The 22,375-nt window shown below is 32.9% G+C and overlaps 1 protein-coding gene across 1 annotated transcript in view; it reads right to left on the bottom strand.

Annotated features, from left to right (window-relative positions):
- LOC145284513 (coiled-coil domain-containing protein 33-like) overlaps positions 1–22,375 on the bottom strand; it is a 97,054-nt gene that overhangs the window by 23,430 nt on the left and 51,249 nt on the right. Inside the window, exons 6-7 of the mRNA XM_080133400.1 lie at positions 3,255–3,331; positions 694–801 (exon numbers count right to left, since the gene is read on the bottom strand). Coding sequence (XP_079989526.1) covers positions 694–801; positions 3,255–3,331 — 185 coding nt within the window. The remainder of the gene's footprint in view (positions 1–693; positions 802–3,254; positions 3,332–22,375) is intronic.

Raw genomic sequence — 22,375 nt, 5'->3', positions numbered from 1 at the left:
CGCTCCAGAAGATATCTCACTACTGATGCAATTCTCTATCTATATAAAAGCTAAGTACGTCTAAGGATGGAATACTGCTGCCATATCTTGGCAGGAGCTGCTAAAAACAGCCTATTCTGCCTTGACAGAGTACAAAATAGACTTTGTGGCTTAGGGGGGGATGCCCTTTTCTCTTCCCTGCAACCTCTCTCCCACAGAACAGACGTTGCGAGCCTTTGTTTTATCGTTATTTCCATGGCAGATGCTCGTCTAAACTCCAATCTCTGGTCCCCCCTCGCAAATCTTTTACGAAAAATACCCATTTAGCTGAATCCACTGTCAAAACTTTCCCCACTCTTTATCTATGCCTAAATCAAAACGTAGATTCCATGAACAAAGCTCCTTTCTTAGAACTGCACGCCTGTGAAACTCTGTTCTGTCTGCCTGCTTCCCTCCTGACTACAACTTGGATGTCTTCAAGTCCAACGTAAACAAATTCCTGATGAACCGCCCCCTTAAGTAGACACTTTATTAAATATCCACACTAACGTACTGTACTTACAATAACCCTTATCCCTGAGTGGCTTCCGGGCCTTGATAAGTGGTGACCACCTTGTAAAAAAAAAAAAAAAAAAATTCACTTTTTGATCTTCAACTGACTCATTTTATGGCATTATGACAAATAGCCTCATGTTATAAATTTTAACTACATACCTGATTCTCCAAAAACTTGATCCTTGTCTCTGCATGTTCAAGAACTAAATTCAACTCTTCCTTTTCTGGATCAAATGATTGTGAAATAACCTCTTGTTGCAGCTGCTCCTGATTAATCAAATACAAAAAAAAAAAATACGAAAATAATTTGTGATCTACAGAATAAGCTATAATATTGTAAATTTAGTATGGGAAGTCAGTGTTAGGAGATCAGGGACTACCTGAAATATATATGTACGAACTATTAAGGGCATTTCTATTATATCAAGTTTAACAGTTTCATCATATATTGAAAAATGAAAGAAACAATTGCATACTCTGTTTGGAGAGCTTCACTACATAATTTTATGTCTGCCCGGGAAGCGGTTGTCCTGTTGTATGTGTTATACAATGCCTCCGTTCAGTCTCGAAAGACAAAGGATACACTCTGTAGGGGTAGCTGCGCGTGTAATTATGAGGCAAGGGTTGCGTAATCCCTACCACACTTCTCCTGAATCGGCACTGTTTAAGTCAAGTGGCAAGGAGAAGTCCAGGACGACTAGAAACAATGCCGAGATAAGCGGAGAGCACATACAGCACCTGGAAGTCCCAAATGGTCACCCATTTAGTACTGACCAGGTTCAACATTGCTTAACTTCGGTGATCCACCAGTGTGTCAACGTGATTATTCCGTATATTCTAGTAGGTTATACTAAGTACTTGCTAAAGGAATCTTCAGAATATATATATTTTTTTGCAAATAGGTTTTTCCATTCCCCCATACACAACATCGGGAGGGGGCAGGGATGAATGCCAACAAAACTCATTTGATTTATGCAAAATGAATAATGATGCTCAACAACAACAACAGTTGAAGCAGAGAGGTGATGGTAGCTCAGTGGTTTACGATGCGGGCTGATAACCTGGGTGTGCTAAGTTCGTACCCAGTTCATTCCACAGAAGCACTTTCACTTAGGAATGTTGGCAACCTTCACATGGTCTCTCCCGTAGTTACCCAATATCCTTCTAGAAAGAATTCCTAATAGAATGATATTGGGGAGGAGGAGACGAATGCCAACAGTGAATGATGCTCAACAAACAAAAGACAAGCAAACAGCAGCAGCAACTTTAACTTGGAATTTTTAGACTTTTTTTTGCATGGGCACTTGTATTGATAGTTCACACATGAAACGCTAGTCCACTTCAAAGTAATCTCCCCCAGCTTCAATGCACTTATTATACCTTTCCAACAACTTCTGGAATGCCCCATGGAAGTCCTCTTCTATAAGTGTCAATGACCTTTGTCATAGCCTCTTTCATTTCAATTGTCTCATAACGACAGCCTGTAAGGTTTTCTTTAAGCTTAGGGAATAACTAAAAGTCACAGGGAACAAGGTCTGGACTATAGGGAGGGTGAGGAACTGCCTTGATGCCAATCTTGGTCAAATAGTTTGTGACAAGGATGGAATTGTGGACTGGTGCATTGTCCTAGTAGAAATGCCACTGAGCCGATTTGAAGAGCGCTGGGGTCTTCCGACAGAATCTCCTCCTGAACTCCTTTAACCCATTACCCACCAGAATACCATTAATGGGACGCTCAAAAACATATATTTACACCTAAAGGTTTCATTTAATTCAGCTGCTAATGGGTTAAAACCTCAACATTTTATTCCTTGTTGACTGTCTGTCCAGTGGGAACCCAATGCATGTGGATCATGTCTGTGCTGTCAAAAAGAGGGATCAACATAAGTTTTTGGGTGGATTTGCCCTGTCTGGCCTTCTTTGGTCTGGGAGAGCCAGCATGTTTCCACTGGGAACTCTGTATCTTGGTCTCATAGCAGTAGATCCAGCTTTTATTGCAGATCACCAGAGCATCAAGAATTGCGGGATCTGAATTTATCAGCTCGGCAATCTCTCTGCTGTCATGACAACGTTTTTCTTTCTTATCTTCTCTGAGCACCCATGGGACAAACTTTGTGTGTACAGTTCCCACACTGACATCAAACTGTACACTTATTATCTCTATAGACACACGATGATCCTTATCCATGAAATTCTTTATTTGTTCAACCAACTCTGGTGTTCTGACTTCCTTACTTCTCCCACACCTCTCCTCATTCCTCACAAACTCCCTGTCTTCCTTGAATCTCTTATGCCACTCAAAAACTGATGCTGATTTCATACAAGATGGTCTAAAAGCAGTGTGAAACATTTAATACATTTCTTTGGCATTTTTTTTTTCAAGTTTAAAACAAAATTTTATTGAATATCGTTCTTCTAAAATGCCCTCACGTCCAGATTGCATTTTTGAAATTCACTAACTGTGACAATCAAGCTTTAGTAGGGTGTATTCCAATTTCTTCTGTAGCTGTTCATTTGAACCTGAAATTATAAAAATTGGTTAGTAATCTCATAAGACGTATAGAAATAACATACTGAATTTTCAAGAGTCTCCAACAATTTTAAATGCCTGTACAAAAAAGTCTGAAAACTTATTGAAAGCTTCTCAACTACTGACTCAGCGGGTCACAGGTGACGACATTCAAATACTTCTTTATTAAAAAAAAAGAAGTTTTACTTACTTTTAACTGCTCACATTCTTGCCTCAACTTTTCATTCTCAATTAGCAATTCAGTGTTTTCAGCTTTCTTTTTGGCTTCTTTAATTAAAAAAAAAAAGAAGTTAACAACGCAGAGTATTTTCTATCAGGGATACGGTTTATTAAGGCTACGAGCTACTCGAGTCTAAAGGTTAGTGAGACAGGAATCAATGCAAACCGAAAGATGAGGAACGCTCTGGGAGTACTAAGATCGATTAATGGCATGAATTGCATTTATTTAATTTTAAGGTGGTCCATGATGGAAATTTGTTTACATTAGACTTGAAAATGAGTAATTTGTAATCAACAGGGAAAGTGTTCGGTGGCAATGTTTCCCATACATAGGAAGCCCTTTCAAAGATACTCACACCTGACGTTAGGCATATGGAGGGAGAAATTACAGTCTTGTTGTTGTTGTTGTTGTTGTATAAGACAAGTTCTTGCTGTGAATGTCTAATAAGAAGGAACCAAAAACTGGAGCTCAGTCGATCCCATGCCACTGAAGTAACGATGAAGTAGAGAGAGGCTAGCAATGTCTTTTCTGTGAGAAAGAGGTTGAAGGGAACAGAAGAGATTCCCCAATATTAAAAACTGCTTGTAAAAAAAAAAAAAAAGAAAGAAAATGGCATAAAAATTGTGTTATGTAACAGGTTTTCAAAAGACAGTACACCAAAAATTATGCTAATTTATCAAGTTTTTTTTTAAACAAGAAAAAACACATTTTAATAACGAAACGTCTCATCTGCCATTTTCTGCTTGCATTAAGATCAACGCCCAAGGGACCCAATTCAAACATTACATATCAAACAATCATCATAACAATACAGATTAGAAATTGAAAATTTTATTTTATTTTTCATAAAAAAATAAAATTTGATCAGTAAATAAAAATGCTAGATGAATTTGCATAAATTTTGGTGTACAGCCCCTTTTTTAACCTAACAGGTAAGTACATAATAAAGTTTTGTGCAATTATAATTTTTTAATATTGAGGTAAAAGTGTATAAGAACCGAGATTTTTTACTCACAAAAAAAGATGAGATCCGCTATTAAAATCAGAAATGAACTAAGAAACCCTTCAGAAACATCAAGATATTGAAACAGTGCGAAAAAACTTGGAAGTAAAATCTATACGATTCTGTGTAGGTTGCTCAGTCCATATAAGGGAAGAATCGAATAATGAGAATTGAATCAGTGACAACAAAACCAAGTAAACTATCAACAGCCACATATCATTAGAATCAGGGATGTGACGCTGGCTCAGTAGTTAACAATACGGACTGACAAACTGGGTGTGCTTAGTTCGAATCTAGTGCGTTTCACAGAAACACTTTCATTTAGGGACGTTGGCAACCTTCACGTGGTCACTTCTTGAAAGAATTCTTAATAGAAAGATATCAGGGGAACGAACACCAACAAAATTCTTCAACAAAAACAACACTCATCAAAATCAAAATCATAGTCGAAACAGGCTGACACCAACCAGCCTAAGATATATCTTCCTTTGTACGATTCTCTTCTTCCCTCTCTTTATGATATAAAATTATGTCAATTAGATTTTCGAAGATAGACCTAATTAAGGTCTATCATAAAATATCAATGCATAATTCTTAACAGCCGTTTTCTTTTCTTTAGTTTTCGTCCATGTTATTAAGAAGATATATTTTAATTCGAATTAATTCCTTTGTTTTACCATGCTTAGACTGTTTTACATCAGGAAGCCATCTTTGTCATCAGCATCAAATTTACATTAAAATGGCGGGCATTGTTGCTATCAGAAACAAATGCCACTATTAATATTAATTACTGCATTTGTTATCAATTGATAAATAATATTTATATAATATTTAATAGAGTAATTGTATAATTTTGAGGTGAGGATTGATAATTATTTTTTTGTATTATTTGGATTGTTTTTCTTTTTTTCTTTTTTTTTTTTTCTCGCAGTATTTCGACTGATATAACCTCCGACCATCTTTAGGTGCATTCACGCCGAATATTATTGGTGAATAGTGAAAAATGTTTTTTTTGTTTGTTTGTTTGTTTTTTTGTTTGTTCAACGACTATAGTTGTTAAAAATCAAAAACGTAAATCGCATAAAGTCTATTTCTTTTTTTTTTTTAAATATTAGGTTGTCCGGAAAATAATGGCCATTTCATGAAGTCTGTTTTGAAATTGGATTTTATCATAGGATTTTTATCATATTTCAGGCAAACATCAACATGATTATTGATTTATATGTGCTCTTTAATAATTTCTTACTTTTTTCTTTCAGAAAACGTTTTATGAGCGAATGAGCCCATAATTTGGAATATGAGAAAAGAAGACTTACGATTACTTTTCCTGCATGAGTTTAAGCTTGGTAACAATGCTTCTCAAACAACTGCAAATATCAATAGGGCATGGGGAGAAGGCATCACAAGTGATAGAACAGTATGAAGGTGGTTTCAGAAATTTCGTAGTGGTGATGAGAGCCTTAAAGACGAAGAAGGTAGAGGACGGCCATCTAATCTTGACAATGAAAATTTGAGAGCCATTGTTGAGCAAAACCCACGGCTAATGTCAGGGAAATGTTTCGGGAACTTGATGTCAGCAGTTCAACAGTGTCGGACCATCTGAAGAAAATTGGCAAGGTGAAAAAGCTCGATAAATCGGTCCCACATGAGCTCAATGAAAATCAACATGCTCGACGTTCTGAAGTGTGTTCGATGCTCTTTTTACGAAACATTAATGATCCATTTCTTGACCGAATAGTCACCTGTGATGAAAAGTGGATTCTTTATGATAATCGGAAACGATCAGGTCAATGGCTTGATTGTGATGAACCACCCAAACATTTTCCAAAGCCAAAGTTTCACCAACAGAAGATTATGCTGACTATTTGGTGGTGTGCAATTGGTGTTATTCATTACAGCTTTCTGGATGCTAATCAGAGCATCACGGCAGAGGTTTACTGCAATCAACTCGAAGAAATGCATCATCATTTACAAAAATTGAGACCTGCATTAGTGAATAGGCGTGGTCCAATTCTGCTCCACGATAATGCGCGGCCTCATATTGCGAGAATGACACTGCAGAAACTCACAGACTTGGGATACGAAACTTTACCACATCCTCCTTATTCTCCAGATCTTTCACCCACGGACTACCATTTTTTCAAGCATTCAGCCGCTTTTTTAAGCAACAAAACTTTCAGATCTAATGCAGAGGTTGAATCTTTTTTCAAAGATTTCTTAGCATCTAAGCCAAAGAATTTTTATCAACGAGGCATAAATGATCTAGTTGATAGATGGCAAAAATGCATGGCTGTTCAACGATCATACTTTGACTAATTTCAATGTCTAGTGTCACCTATTTTATTAATAAATCCTTTTTCTCTAAAATTGGCCATTATTTTCCGGACAACCTAATAAATCCGCCCCCCCCCCGTATTTTTTGTATAATGTTTGTATATTTTTAAGATGAGAACTGATAATTAGTTTTGCATTGTTTGGACTATTGTTCACATCTTGGTTGGTAGACACAGCCGAAACATTGTGAGAAAAATCCAAATAACAATAGTCCGAACAATCCAAATAATAGAAAAAATTACAGAAAAATCTTATTTAAAATTCAATTCACATGAAGTTTTGGTCTGATCCATACCATGAAGCAAGCATTAGATTTAAAGTGAGGGAACTGATTTGGAAATAAATTTGACACATAATGTAATGGTTTGCGAGTCAAAAAAAATGCACGTTTTGTCTTCAGACGCCAAACCAATGATGCCTCATAATTCAGATGAATGCATGCATGCGTGTGTATGCGTCAATGTACAATACCAGAGCCTTCATAAAAACAATCCCTTTATCATTTTTTTTCGACTTTTCTTTTCCTTTGCCCTTTTTTTTTTATATATTGTATATTTTTAATGTTTTCACCAAGTTTTTCTCTTGGTTGGTGTATACCAGAAGAAGATAGTAATCATATATAACCAAAGAACTATGAATTCCGTATACATTTTTATTGTAACCAACTGTGAGAGGCGACTTTCTTACTGTTTCTTATAATAGTGCTCAATAGTAAATAGAGCCATTCATTTATTTAACATAAATTTTTAATTATATAAGTATCTCTCTATTAGATCTAAAAGCGACCAAAGAGTTAATATAAAAATGATGTAAAATGGAGAACATCACATGACCAGATTTAGTGGACTACCCTCACCTTCCCCCACCTTCCGTCTTACAGACTTGTTAAATCCTCTCTATCACAATTTTTATTATTGCTAAAAAATGCAAAGAATTTATTCTACTCACAAAAGGACATAAAGGTCCTCATTCGATCCCGAGCAACGCTGGTCTTTCCTGCTAGTCAACAAATAAAATTCTACCTTTGTTATTTTATTTATTTTTTTAAATATTTATTACCACTATCTACTCTGTATCATACCTGAAAAGCTAAACAAATTTTGACCAATAATTGGTAATTAACAATAAGCAGTAATATCTCTACATAATAAAATGAAGCAATTCTGTATGACAGTGACATGAGGCGAATGCGTGTATTTTAGTTTCAAGAACCGCCGACAGATGTCACTTCTCAGCCAAAGAACAGGTGTCGATAACTCTTCCTTTTCTAAAATTGCGTGTAAACTAAAATTATATTTTGCTACATTTTTTTACAATCTTTCTGCACAAAAAAAAATTCTTATTAAATCTTTATAAACGTTTCATGTTTTTTAAATTATATTTTGCTACATTGAGCAAAAACAAAATTATATTTTGATGTATGTTTATACAATTTTACTGTGAAAAAAAAACTATCTGCGTAAAAAACAAACCTATTATTCTTGTAGTGAACTACTACTATGATGCTGCTACGGTATGCTTCCCTTATTTCTCTCTTTTTCCCTACTCTTCTACTTTTCCTTTCCTTCCTTCTCTCAACGTCACCAGAGGTTTCAGCCAATCGGAATAGAGGACTGTCTTGGAGGGAGATACAAAGAAGAAATCTCTCTCAGACATGTGGGAACGATAGAAGCGTCAACATGCGACGGACCAGTTTCCCTGGGTAAAGACTTTTATCAAAGAAATGTACCATCCTCTTTGTACTCTATATCTTGGAAACCTTTATAAAACATCATCAATTCTAAAGTCTCGTCGCACTTAATTATAACCCGATGTTTTCTTTTCCACAACCGTTCTTTTTCAGCACTCTTGTTCTCTCTCTAATTTCGGAGGTTCCCCAAAAAGGGGACCGACCGAAATGGTAACCCTTTTTCAAACGTCATTAAAAGCTATGGCAACCGCCATGTTCTTAAACCTCTATAAATGTTTCACGTTTTTAAATTTTTCATATATGTTTTTACACAATCTTACCGTGAAAAAAAAACAAAACAAAAAAAAAAACAATCTTTCTGCAAAAAATAAATATTCTTAAATCTCTATAAACATTTCATGTTTTTAAAATTCTATTTTGCTACATTGACAAAATAAAATTATATTTTGATACATTAAATCACTCATTGAAAAGAAATTATTTAATATGTTAAAATTATATTTGCTACATTTTTTTTATTTAATTAATGTTTAGATTTTTATATAATTTTTTGTTATTTATTTTGTTATATATTTTTGCGTTATCGTAAACACTTGTTCATATTTGAGGTTCACATAATGACCGTTAGCTGTCATTTCTCTTTCGAAGAACAGGGGTCGATAACGCGTCTCTGTTGCTAATATGTCACTGTCATGCAGAAGTGCCAATTTCCTCCCCCCAAACTATCGAATCTATAGGAAACCAAAGAGGCCATTTCTATGCAAATATTTCCCAGTTACCATTCAAAATTAATACTGCTGCTTCTTCTCGACCTAAAATATACACATTTCGTCACTGTTTCAAAAAAAAGTTAAAATTTGCCCTCTAATTTGTCTTCTTAGCTTTGGTCTTCTTCTTCTTCTTCTTCTTCTTCTTCTTCTTCTTCTTCTTCTTCTTCTTCAACACCTTCTTCATTACACACGAAATAGATAAATACAAGGCCTTTTAGAAGCATTACTTTCTATTCGACAGTTTAAATACTTTAAAATTCATTTCAATTTGTACTGACAACATTACAAATCATCATAACAGATTACGAAAATGGATTTTCATAAATACTTAGTATTGGCAAGGTTTTCAGATTGATTCATGACACTAGGGACTGCAAAAATTCACCACAGAATTACCCCACCCTATATGTAACACGATGTAACTTTATTATAAATTAATATTATCAGTATAACTTTTGTGCCATTTAAAAGAAGAAGGGCACAATAAACTAGTAATCATTTTTTAAAATTTTTTCATCGAACGAAAATAATGAAATTGCGAGACGAAAATCGTGTTTACATAATTGGCGCTTTAAAATAATGTCCCCATGTAGTAGACATTCCGAACGTGAAAACATACCCGTGTTTAATAAATCTAGCAAAAATCAACTAATGGTCAGATTTTCGTGAAATTTTCAATAGTTATCCATTTTAGAATGAAATTACATATAAAATGTAGTTTCCGTAAAATATATGGCGGGAAATAATTTTTTATCCCCCCCCCATATTTATTTTTTCGAAATTCGAACAAAATATATTTAAATCTATCGAAATTTCTATTTATTATGAAACATGAGTTCAAATAAGTAAAAAATATTTATTTTTTAAAAGTTTAAATACACGTATTGAACAAAAATTTACCTTGAAGTTGCAATTAAAAAAAAATGATATAAATTTAATATCATTATGTTTTTTTTAATAGCTTTTTTTTTTCAAATTAATATATGCTATATTGAATTGCCAAGAAAAAGAAACTTCGTAAACATTAATTTTTAAAAGATTAAAACGATTAAAATTTCATTATTTCAAAATGTTCCATTACAACATAGATTTTTAATTAATTGTGTTTAAATTTTTTTTTAATATTAAGTTTTTACATAAACATGGCTCTTGTCAGCTATTTTATCGCCAGATTAAAACCGATTTGAAAATATTATTGCACAAATATTAAGCATTTTGTAGCCCCCCCTCCCACCTCATATTTTGGTCGTCTCTTTTTACCGAACAAAATATGGAAGCCCGTAGGTAAACAAAAGAACATTCAGTAAAACCGTATTTCATATTTAATATACAAATGTTTATAATATTATTAATCATTAAACTGTGTAAATTTTAAGATCTAACAAAATTATAACAAAGATTAATTATTAATTGCAGTTTGAAGAAGATAAACAAAGGTTTTAAAAAACCGTTAAGTCGCTTCTGCTTTTCCATAGTTCGTATAGTTAACACACGTCTGACGTCACGGGAGCATGCGCTCCGTTTTTCACATTATTTTGGAGATACCTACATGACACCATTGTCGTCTGAAGGGTCGAGCTTCAAAACGATACTGATCTTGTGAAAATCAGTCGCTTCTATCGAAGGTTTCAGGCAGACATGCAAACATACATACATACATTTATATATTGGTAGCTCAAATTTTCGACCCAAACCGATTAAAAAGCTTGCCTTATCTCTGAATACCCTTTATGTAAAATTTCAAATGTTTAGACCAGGAATTGGCTGAGTAATTTGGTAGATCCATGTCCAAGGAACCTATATCTAAAATTTTAATTGTTTAGGCCCAAAATTGGAGGAGGAGTTTGGTAAAGTTTTCAAAGGTCAAATCGAATAAGTTTGACCCCTTAACAGCCAAATTTCTGGTCGAAAATAGATTACAAAGAGAGAGAGAGAGGGGGGAGAGAGTTTTGTAATAATTGTAAAGTAAATTGCTCAATATTTTTAGAATAAAGCAGTTACAAGAGTAACGATAATTTTATTTCTTAAGTCTTGCAAACAGTTTCCATGTTTATACGTTTTATCAAGTACCTCGTGTTCACCTGAGAAAAATGTATGAACAAAAAACGGTTGTCAAGATTATGAGTGGATCAGATTGTACATATTCTCAAAGTTGTGTCGCCAGGCAGAGTGAAGCATGTTTGATCAAAGCCGACAGACAGTTTTTGTTGATTTAATCCTCTGTGCACTTTAGGTATGCTGGTCTTAGTTGAGCCAACTAAATTCTTTTAACAACTTTCACACTGAGTCATCTTTGATACAGGTCGGAACTTTATTTGTTAATGTCACAATGTTTAAACTTATTTTTAAACTCCACCTTTACCTTTGTAACAAAAATAATGAAAAAATAAATTAAAGTGTGAAAATTTTATCTGCCGTTTTTAATAAAATAATGTTTCATTATGCATACGAGGTGCCTAAAATAAGTTTCCAGGCTTTTGCGTATGGGCACTTATATTAATAGTACACACATTAAACTCTAGTCCTCTTCAAAGTAATCTCCTTCGGCTGCAATGCACTTGTTATACCGTTCCAACAACTTCTGGAAGGCCCCATGGAAGTCCTCTTGTGTGAGCGTGTCAATGATCTTCATCACAGCCTCTTTCATCTCATCAATTGCTTCATGAGCTTTTCCTTAAGCTTAGGGAATAATGAAAAGTCACAGGAAGCAAGATCTGAACTATAGGGAGGGTGAGGAACTGTATTGATGCCCATCTTCGTCAAATAATCTGTGATCTTCTCTGGGCACCCTTGGGACAAACTTTGTGCAAATCTTCTGCATCTTCAGTTCCTCAAATAGAATAGTGTGTACAATTCCCAGACTGATATTAAACTGTGCACTTATTGTCTCTATAGACACACGATAATCCTTATCCATGAAATTCTTTATTTGGCCAATCAACTCTGTTATTCTGACTTCCTTACTCCTTCCACACCTCTCATCATCCCTCACAGATTCCCTGCCTTCCTTGAATCTCTTATGCCACTCAAAAACTGATGCTCATCATGCAAGATGGTCTAAAAGCAGTCTGAAGCGTTCCATATGTTTCTGTGGTATTTTTTCCAAGTTTAAAACCGAATTTTATTGCATATCGTTCTTCTAAAGTGTCTTCACATCCAGATTGTATTTTTGAAATTTACTAGCAGTTACACTCAGACTTTAGTAGGGTGTATTCCAATTCCTGCTGTACCTGTTCATTCGAACCTGAAATCATAAAAATTAGTCAGTCATCTCATTAAATGTATAGCAATAACATACAAGAGTCTACGACAATTTTACATGCCTGTACAAAAAGTCTGAAAACTTATTGAAGGTACCTCATGTATATATGTGTGTGTGTGTGTGTGTGTGTGTGTGTGTGTGTGTGTGTGTGTGTGTGTGTGTGTGTTTGTAATATTTGCTACCTGAACAGTAGCAGAAACTCGTAATGAAACGAGCAGCTAACAGAAGATGTTGTTTGGAAGAAACAGCTCATCTTGCATGTATATGATCAAGTTTATCAGATGTTCTTTAGATGTGGTGTATTTCATTACGGTCTCCAGATAAGTCTGGTTATCAGGGAAGAATATGCATCATATCGGAGCCTACCTCTCCCTCTGATTTGTATATAATGAAGTTTTTTTCTTTGTGGAGTAATCCAATCCAGTATACAGATAAGTGCGTGTCGACAGGAGGGAATACACTGTTCTGGGTTTGAACAAATCAGTTAAATGCAATTTAGACAATGGGGCCTCAGATCAATAGGGGAGGGGCACTACACGAAAAAACCGTCAAGAGATAGGCTCTGAAATGGTGCGTATTCTCTCCTTACAACACAAAATTATCTGTATACCAGAATGGATAACCCCACAAAAAAAAAACTAAAATAAAATAAAAAATATTATATATATATATATATATATATATATATATATATATATACTAGCATGGGTGCCCGGCGTTGCCCGAGTGTTTGGCGGTGTGTGTTCAGCAAAAAAAAAAAAAATGGTAGTAGGAAGGCAGGCTCGAACCCGTACCACGAAGGAGGAAAAGAACGGGGAAAAAACGTGACGTCTTTGCTGTTACAACCACCGCCAAACCGGAAATGACATAGGTTTAAATTAAGGCTAGAAAAGATGAAAGACGTTCAAAAATATCGGTGAAAAAAGCGACCCCTCGCTGTAGAAAAGTGGCCAGTTGAGGGTAAAGAAATTAATGTTTTAGCCAATTTTTCGGTATTTGTCATCTGAAGGGTCGAACTTCAAAACAATACTGAAAATCCGCCGCCTCTGTCGAAAGTTTTAGGCAGACATGCAAACATACACACATAGATTTATATATTTGTAGCTCAAATTTTCGACCCAAACCGATTAAAAAGCTTGCCCTATCTCTAAATACCCTTTATGTAAAATTTCAAATGTTTAGACCCGAAATTGTCTGAGTAATTTGGTAGAGACCGCAGAGGTCAATTTTTTTTTAAACTTTGACTCCTATTATGACCCCTTAACATTTATTGTTTTTGACTCAAATCAAGTTATTAAGTTAGATCCATGTCCAAGGAACCTATATCTAAAATTTCAATTGTTTATGCCCAAAATTGGCAGAGGAGTTTGGTAGAGTTTTCAAAGGTCAAATCGTTAAACTTCGACCCCTTAACAGCCATATTTCTGGTCGAAAACAGATTACAAAGATTTTCCCAAATCTCATTACCCTGTATATCAAATTTCGTGTCTGTAGACTGAAAATTGACAGAGAAGAAGAAGAAGAAGAAGAAGAAGAAGAAGAAGAAGAAGAAGAAGAAGGCGTCTTTAGCTAAATCACTCCTCAAACATGAGATTCTGCATTTTTAGATGATTATGTGGCAGAAAATAAAACAAAAAAACAATTATTTTAAAATTTTGAGTAGGAAAGCACAAAGCAGTTTCGCACATAAATTTAACATAAAATGATAGTCATTTCCGACCCATTCTAAATTTATAATCTTGTCTAATCGTTGAAAAATCGAAATAAAATACTGGTAGAACATAACATTTTCGCTCAATTGTTAATATTTATTTAATGTTTCTACCTGTGCTTGTTTAATTTTCGACTTTGGACTCCTTGGGAAGGGCTTATAGACAACCAATCTTTATTCTAACTCAACAGAGTGAACACTAAGTTTGTTTTGAACTAAAAACATGCTTTAAAATTAGTTTAAACTTATCTAAGTAGGTAGAAGAGTCTTTGGTAACATTTATTTCTTGCATATTTGTTTTTCATCTCTTTTTTTTCAGATAGTTACGGTAACAAATGCCCGAATCTCATTCTTCTTTGATATGGGGGTTTTCTAAGTTTAAATGTAGATATAATTTCGTTTTAATTCAGAAAAATTCAAAAGTTTTTTACCTTTATGTATTTAATTCAAGATTTTGATAAATTCATCGTAAGCTTTTTATCTACATTTTTCACTTGTGTCCAAAGGGAAGAAGTACCATAAACATTAATTATTTTGGAAGAAACCGATGACAGACAGACAACGCCAGCGTCCAGACGACGCCAACAAAATTGAAAACCTTGTCCAGAGCATTTAAAAAAATTTTTTAATATCAAATTTGAACTACCTAAAATCTTTAGAGCGAATATGGGCGAAAAAGTTTACAAAGGGATGTTTACAGTAATGTATCCATAAAAGATATAAAATAGACTCTGAGAATCAATGTTAAATCTGGGAATAAGATTTATAATGCATTCCGTTGCCGTTAGTCTTATACTGTAAATGGAAAACTTCTAATGAATAAATAAATTTGTGTTTGTTTCATTTTTTATTGTCAAAAAAAAATTAAAAGAATCGTTTTAGAATCGGAAATTAGGCTAAAGATTTTCAGATTTTGATACCCTTAAAATTCCAAAATATCCAATTCTTCATTCCGATTAATCGTCGTAATATATATATATATATATATATATATATATATATATATATATATATATATATATATATATATAAAGTTGAGCCCTATTTGTGAATAGAAAATACAACAAATTAGCTGTGTGCATTATTCAAAAATTTTCTGTTTGTTTGAATACTCTCATTGCTGTTTGACATTATGAGAAGCCTGTTTGCATGGTTTTATAGGTATCTTAATTCACATTCATTTAAGGATTAATTACTCGTGGCCGAGAGGAAGAACACTAGTCTCTAAAGCCAAGGTTGACTTTGTTGACTGAGTTTGAGTCCCGCGACCAGCAGTACTTTCCACTATAATAATTGTGTAAGGATGAAACACTAGTATCTGTAGGTATTAAAAATTATAAACAAATAACTTTTCAGGTTGAGCACTGTGGTTAAATGATATCACCTAGTATACTTAGCATAATGCAAAACTCTTTGGTACCTCTCTTAATCTGTAGTTTGTTAAATAATACATATATATATATATATATATATATATATATATATATATATATATATATATATATAAGCTCGATATCTACATTACAACGAGCACTATTTTCTTTTCTTTTTTTAATTATATTAATGAATTTACTAATACATTAAAATATACTCTGCTCTTTAGACTGTTGTTCTAATCCCCTTAATATATATATATATATATATATATATATATATATATATATATATATATATATATATATATAAATGTAAATGTTGGTTCGTTCGGAGTTAATTGTCTAAAAAACCACTGGACGGATGGCTTCCACGTTTTGGTATAATGTTTACTATATCCATGTGTGTTTTTATATATTTCTTTTTAATTATAACATTATACTTAATTTTTCTATGATAAATAGGTGTTTTTCTTTGTATCGAGAGGCCATTTTTTTTATTTAGGGACAATTATTTATTACCGCTTCCTGTCACGTGACCAGTGTTACAATTTAGCGGTTTTCCTGCTAGATCTGGAGATTTCGTTTGCAATCTAGCGGGGAATTCTAGAAAATCTGGAGATATTTGGCACCCACACACCCGCATTAGATTATTAAAAAATAAAGAAAACCCGAAAAGCGATTGAAAATACTTTAAAACATAAAATAAACTCATTCATGTAAGTAAAAAAAAGTAGCATTTATTGCCTTTGGTAACAATTATTTATTGATTATTTGTTTTGTTTTTCACCTTTTTTCGACTAACCATTCTTAAATCTCACTATAAAATCGATTTTTCCAAGTACATTTTAGGTGGGGGGGGGGGCATTCCAACCTCCGAAGGGGTTTGTATTACTGTACACATAGATTCGAACAAGTTGTCAAAAAACAAATATATAACAAATAAATGTTATCAAAGGCAAGATAAGTTACTTTTCTGCCAAACTGGATATATTTTTCGTGTTTTTATTCAATGTAACATATTTATTCAGCTCGAAAAACATACAGTGTTTACCGATGTATTTGAAAATTCAAGATGGCGTCTCACACCCTCTTTAACACCGTAAGTTTGGAAAAAGGTGTTATAAATAAAAAACTATACAAAATACTATCAAAAACCCGCCGAATATATGTCAACCTATGTCACAGTAACATGTATTGAGCGAGTTTTTAACAGTATTTTATCCGGTTTTTTATTTATAACATCTTTTCCCAAACTTACCGTGTTAAAGAGAGAATCAGACTCCATCTGGAATGTTCCAATACATCAGTAAACACTGTATGGTTTTTGAGCTGAATAAACATGTTACATTGAATAAAAATACGAAAAATATATCCAGTTAGGTAGAAAAGTAACTTATCTTGCCTTTGATAACATTTATTTGTTATATATTTCTTTTTTGACAACTTTTTCGAATCTATGTGTACAGTAATACAAACCCATAGTGAAAAAACACGGAACAGTATGGAGGTTTTTTTTGGGGGGGGGAATTAGCGATTTTTGAAAATTTCAGACGATAAGTTAAAAATCTAGCGATTTTCTGGACATTTCTTTCTCCTGATCTCGCGGTATTTTTTTAATCTCAGTTGACAACATTGCATCACTAAAAAAACACCACAGGCTTAATGTAAACAGAATGTGTTTACAATATCGGTAAATTTTCAATGGGTTTAATTACATGATTATTGATAATGTAACCATGTGATTGAACTTTAATTTAAATTAACCACACGTGGTCGCAAAATGAATGCCGACGCTCAAAGTGTATACACATTTTGACTCCTCCCTTTACTTAAAAATTCACCAAAAATCAGGAAATTAACGAATTTTAATGAAAATTGCAGTATTTTTCAAATAATGATCGCAGAATATAATGAACTAATTATTTTTACTTAACTCTTAGTGAAAATGTTTTATTTTGTTTAAACAAAAAATACCTTTACTAAAGTTATGGTTTTCAGTAGTAAATAAAAAACGCAAGAATTTATTTTTGCTTTTTTTAAAGCATCGTAATTTGTAACAATAAAAAATAATTTTTACAGTAACATTACGAAAAAAAGCCCCTAAAGTCCGTATTAATGTATTCGATATAACTCGAAGAAAAATGAATTCTAGCATACTATTCAGGAAATTAAAGATTCAATTAGATTCCTATTTCAGTCACCTAAATTATTTAGGGTGAAATGAGTTTAGGAATTTATAGCCAAACCTAAATAATATCCAGATACGCTACTACAGAACACCGACCACTCTATTTTTTTTGTTTGGGGGGGAGGGGGGGATTTGATCGCCCCCCCCCACTCGCGCCCCCAATGTACAAAGTAAAATCTTCGGAAAATGTTAAATGGTGTTCTAATTGGTAAATGTCGGTGCGTTACTTACGGAAAATTTGAAAATTCGATGTTCCAGGTAAAAAAAAAAAAAAAACAGATAAATTACCCCCCCCCACTTCAACTTGGTGTGCTTTCCTTTTCTTATTTTATTTCTTTTTCAGCTAATTTTAAATTTTCCGCCCAAACAGCGCTATAATGTATTTTTGAAAATTAGAAAATTCTATGTCCTGGAAAAAAAAAATCTCCTCCCCCCAACGTAGTTTGCTTGGTGAAGCCGTCGTTTATGCTACAGCGTGCATACGCGTAGCATAAACGGAAGCTGCAAAATGGTGGAAAGAAGTTCGTGGGTTCAGGGGTAAATACCATGCAAACGGTAAATTTGCCCCAAGTTTGACTATCAGATTCGTTGTCAGCGACCTCAATTACCTATAAAAAAACAAATTAGAGTGGTCGGTGTTCTGTAGTAGCGTATCTGGATATTTACCTTTTTTTTTTTTCTTGCTTAAAAAAATAGCATTAATACAGTAAGTTAGGTAAACTGGCTTTTCGTTTAAAAATGGAATTATTTATTAACTTTTTTTTTTTAAATAAATATTTTGTGTTTTATATACATAAAGTACAATTGTTGAATGTTACTGTTTTGATTATATTCGTTTGGGGGGGCACAATTAAAAAATTAAGAAAGATTAAAATGAAGCAAAATTTAAGTTTCTGTTCCATTTTTACAACAACCGTAAAACAGTGCATACTCAGCAAGTTTTATCGTAATTTATAAGCATATTGAAACACTAAATCAACATTTTATTTATTTTTTTTTTGCATAATTAATGATGGAAATATTTTTCTGTTTATTTTCTTAACATCTGTTAAAAAAAAAAAATAATTTGTACATTCTCTTGAAAAAAAAACAATCAAACTTTTCTCTACTTTCACATGTGTTCCATTTTAACAAACTGAGCCACAGCAACGCGTGGCCGGGTACAGCTAGTATTTTATAAATTACTATATATATATATATATATATATATATAGTCATCCACATATAGTACTGTTTCGCTGTTTCACAGCTCATCAGTGTGGCTAGACAGGCAACTACCTCAAGCCAGGATTGAAACCCGACCGTCTGTACTGCATTACGCTATTGGCGGCTGCTGAACGAGTAGTGAATTTAACAATGTTTTGACATCGTCTGAAATACCTCTGCTCGAACTACTTCATTTACTCACATAAAATTAATATACGAAAATATAAATTTATGCGTAAACTTTAAGTATTTACTTCAACAGTGCTCAATACTAGCTAGTTAGTAAGTTATAAAATATATATGGCGATTAAGCTACACAGAATATATTTTATAACTTACTATGTGTGTGGTAAAATAAAGGAATTTAAAGCTGTAAATTAAAATTTACACTTAAATTTATTATTCGACAAAATACTCCAAAAGCAATTTTCAAAGTTCTTATTCCGCTGAGTTTCAAAGAATGCCACTCTTGCTATTCTTCTCATCAGAAGACAGTAAAAAATTAGCAAAATATAATTGTAGTAATGCTGGAAATTTGCTGGTTAATGCATTAGATTAAACAACAATATATGATATTTAGTTATAAATTGTAAAAAATAGTTAAAATATATATATATATATATATATATATATATATATATATACATTTTTATATTTATTATTTTATTTATTTTTTTTTTACTTAGCCAACGATGGAAGCAGACGTTTGTTGGTTATCTATCCAGTTGATTTTTTCCTTGACTGAGTATAAACTTTGTGCTTTACTGAGAACTCAGCACAACTTTAAATAAATGATTTATTTTATGAATGTTAACCAGATTTTTTTAAATTTTGAAATTTAAGCCATTGAATCTAAAATTCTGCATATTTTGTTTTATTAATACTAGTAGTATTACCCGATCTTGGTTGGGGGTTAATTTAATGCCATTGTTATGCTTATTGTCTGTATCTGTGGTAAATTCAATATTTTTTTTGTAATCCTAAAATTATTTGAGTAAATTTTGGTTATATTGACACCTTACTGATCAATGTAGCTTCCACATAGTGAATGCAACGTGCCAGCAACAACCTAATTTCTCTGATTTGTCCCCTTAGCAGCTATTCTTCCAGCTCAAAACCAACTACTTTGGCAAGGTTTTGGGAGCCATGATTTGTTTAACTATATGCGAAAGAAACCACAGGATCAACAAGATTTTATGTCGTTGCAGCTGTATAGTTCTACAATTAGTCAACTATGGCAAAAAAATTCCTTACCTTATGTTGCCGGGCATACTACTTGTGCTTGGTTGTTGAGGCCTATGTTTTGTTAAACCGATATCTAAGAAACCTCTGAATCAGATTTTCACTAACTATGTGCATAGACTGTTTTACAATTTCTTCAGGATCAGTTGCTTGTTCAATGGACGTTCAAAAACAGAAAAATAATTTACTGTTGCACTGTTAAAATTTTATTCCACAGCCAACACAATTGTTTGGGGTTGCTCATAATGAATATAATTTAGCAGAGTTTGCAACCGAATAAAGACGAAAGAATTATAAGGATCGAATGTTTCTGAATATATTTTAGGTCATTCTGGGTTTTGTTACAAAAAAGACTTCAGGTTAGTGAACTCTGTACTGGGTGCTGGCAAAGTTTTAGAAGGAATAAACACGGTTAATAGAGAGGAGAGGAACTGTTGGGAAATTACTATGTGGGTGTGTGTAGAATCGAAATGGAACGCTCCAAGCAAGTGGTCAGAAAGGGTTGCGGTAAATGTTTATTTAGTTTGCTGTAGACTCTGCTGAAAGAATGGTTGACCGAGTCAGTATTTAGGTAGTATGTATGCTAAAAAATTTATTTTTAAAAAAAATGTCCGCAAAAAAGGCAATCAATATATGTAAATTCCCTGATACATTAGTGAAGAATTATGGGAATTAATAAAAATTGTATAGAAATATAGTTTTGTAAACTTATATATATATATATATATATATATATATATATATATATATATATATATAGATATAGATATAGATATAGATATATATATATATATATAAACAAAGTAAGATATACGAAAAATAAGTAAGATAAAATAAATATGTAAAAATATAAATTTTCAAAAAAAAATCTCAATCGAAATTTATGAGAAGATTAAATGAGAAAAGAGGGAATTACAAATAAGTGTCCATAAATTCATAAGTATTGTATAAGCAATGTGGTTTTATTGTTGTTATGAGGAATGTTTTGTTTTGATTAGTTAGTTAAAGAAAAAATCATTTTTAATAAGTTAATGGATTTGTATTTGTATAAATAAATGTTATTTAAAGTGTAAAATCAAGTTAATGGAAAAAAATGGAAGAACTATTTTAAATATATAAAAAAATGTTAAGTTGTACTTATATTGTAATTGAGGTATAACCGTCTGGAATTTTTGATTTAAGAAAGTAAATTGTCCAATTGTATCAATAAACGTCTTTCCAATTAACAGAACAACATTAAGAAATTATGTCGTCAAAAAAAAAAAGAAAGAAAGAGAAAACATGCTGTAATGGTCGTGTGTGTGTGCGTCTGTGCGTGCGCTGTGAAGTGTGAAGTAGTAATAGTACGAACAATTCCATAACAGAAATACGGTGCCAGGGTCGGTCTGGCTCGTCACTAAGCAACGACTTGGAAAAATGGTTGGTCATTTTCATTTGCATACGTACAATAATACATAGCGACTATCAGTTGCCGATACTTGTTGAAAATATTTCGATGCAAAACCTAGCTTAAAACACTGCCAGGCACAGCAAGTACCTTTGTGTGAAATTTCATAAAAATTGGTCCAGCCGTTTTTGAGTCTATAACGAACGAACTCACACGCACAGAGACAACGTTGCATTTATATCATTGTAGATTATATATATGGCATTAAATCAACCCCTGACGAGGACGCATCACAGACCGTCTGAAACGCGCGTAAAAACGATTTCAATGACTTAAAAACATTATTACAATGATCCAAACATAATTCTCAATGAAAAACCAAGACACGGAATAATAAAATAATGTTAAAAAATACACATTGTTGGCGACTACTCCCTTATTTAAATATATATATATATATATATATATATATATATATATATATATATATATATATATATATATATATATATATATTCACCTGTCATCCCTTTTTTAACAGATGGAATCACCCGATCCTTGAAAGCAAAGGTACAAGGTCCACAGAATATTTTTTAATAAATATTAACAATCATTTTCATACCTACAGCCACTAGTGTTTGATGCTTATGCAACCATCAGTGTAGAAAGTAATAATTACTGCTAGTCAGGAGATTCAAATTTGACTTTGTAGGCTAGCATCTTTCCTCCAGGTCACAGGCAATAAACACAAGAATTGAAGGAAATTAAGTACCTATAAATGCCATGTAAGTGGGCATTCATAGTAAACAGTCATAGAGAGTATACAAGGTTGCATTTGTACAAAGGTTGACCTCTTGAAGCTGAAGTTGAAGCACATCTTGGACGTGTTTCAATGATAAAAGTATATTTCTCAGAAAACAGG

The sequence above is a fragment of the Euprymna scolopes genome, chromosome 9 (genome assembly GCF_053919585.1).
Source record: "Euprymna scolopes isolate OS-2025 chromosome 9, ASM5391958v1, whole genome shotgun sequence".
Taxonomy (NCBI): domain Eukaryota; kingdom Metazoa; phylum Mollusca; class Cephalopoda; order Sepiida; family Sepiolidae; genus Euprymna; species Euprymna scolopes.
Note: the sequence above shows the minus strand (reverse complement) of the source record. Positions and strands in the feature narration are given on the sequence as shown.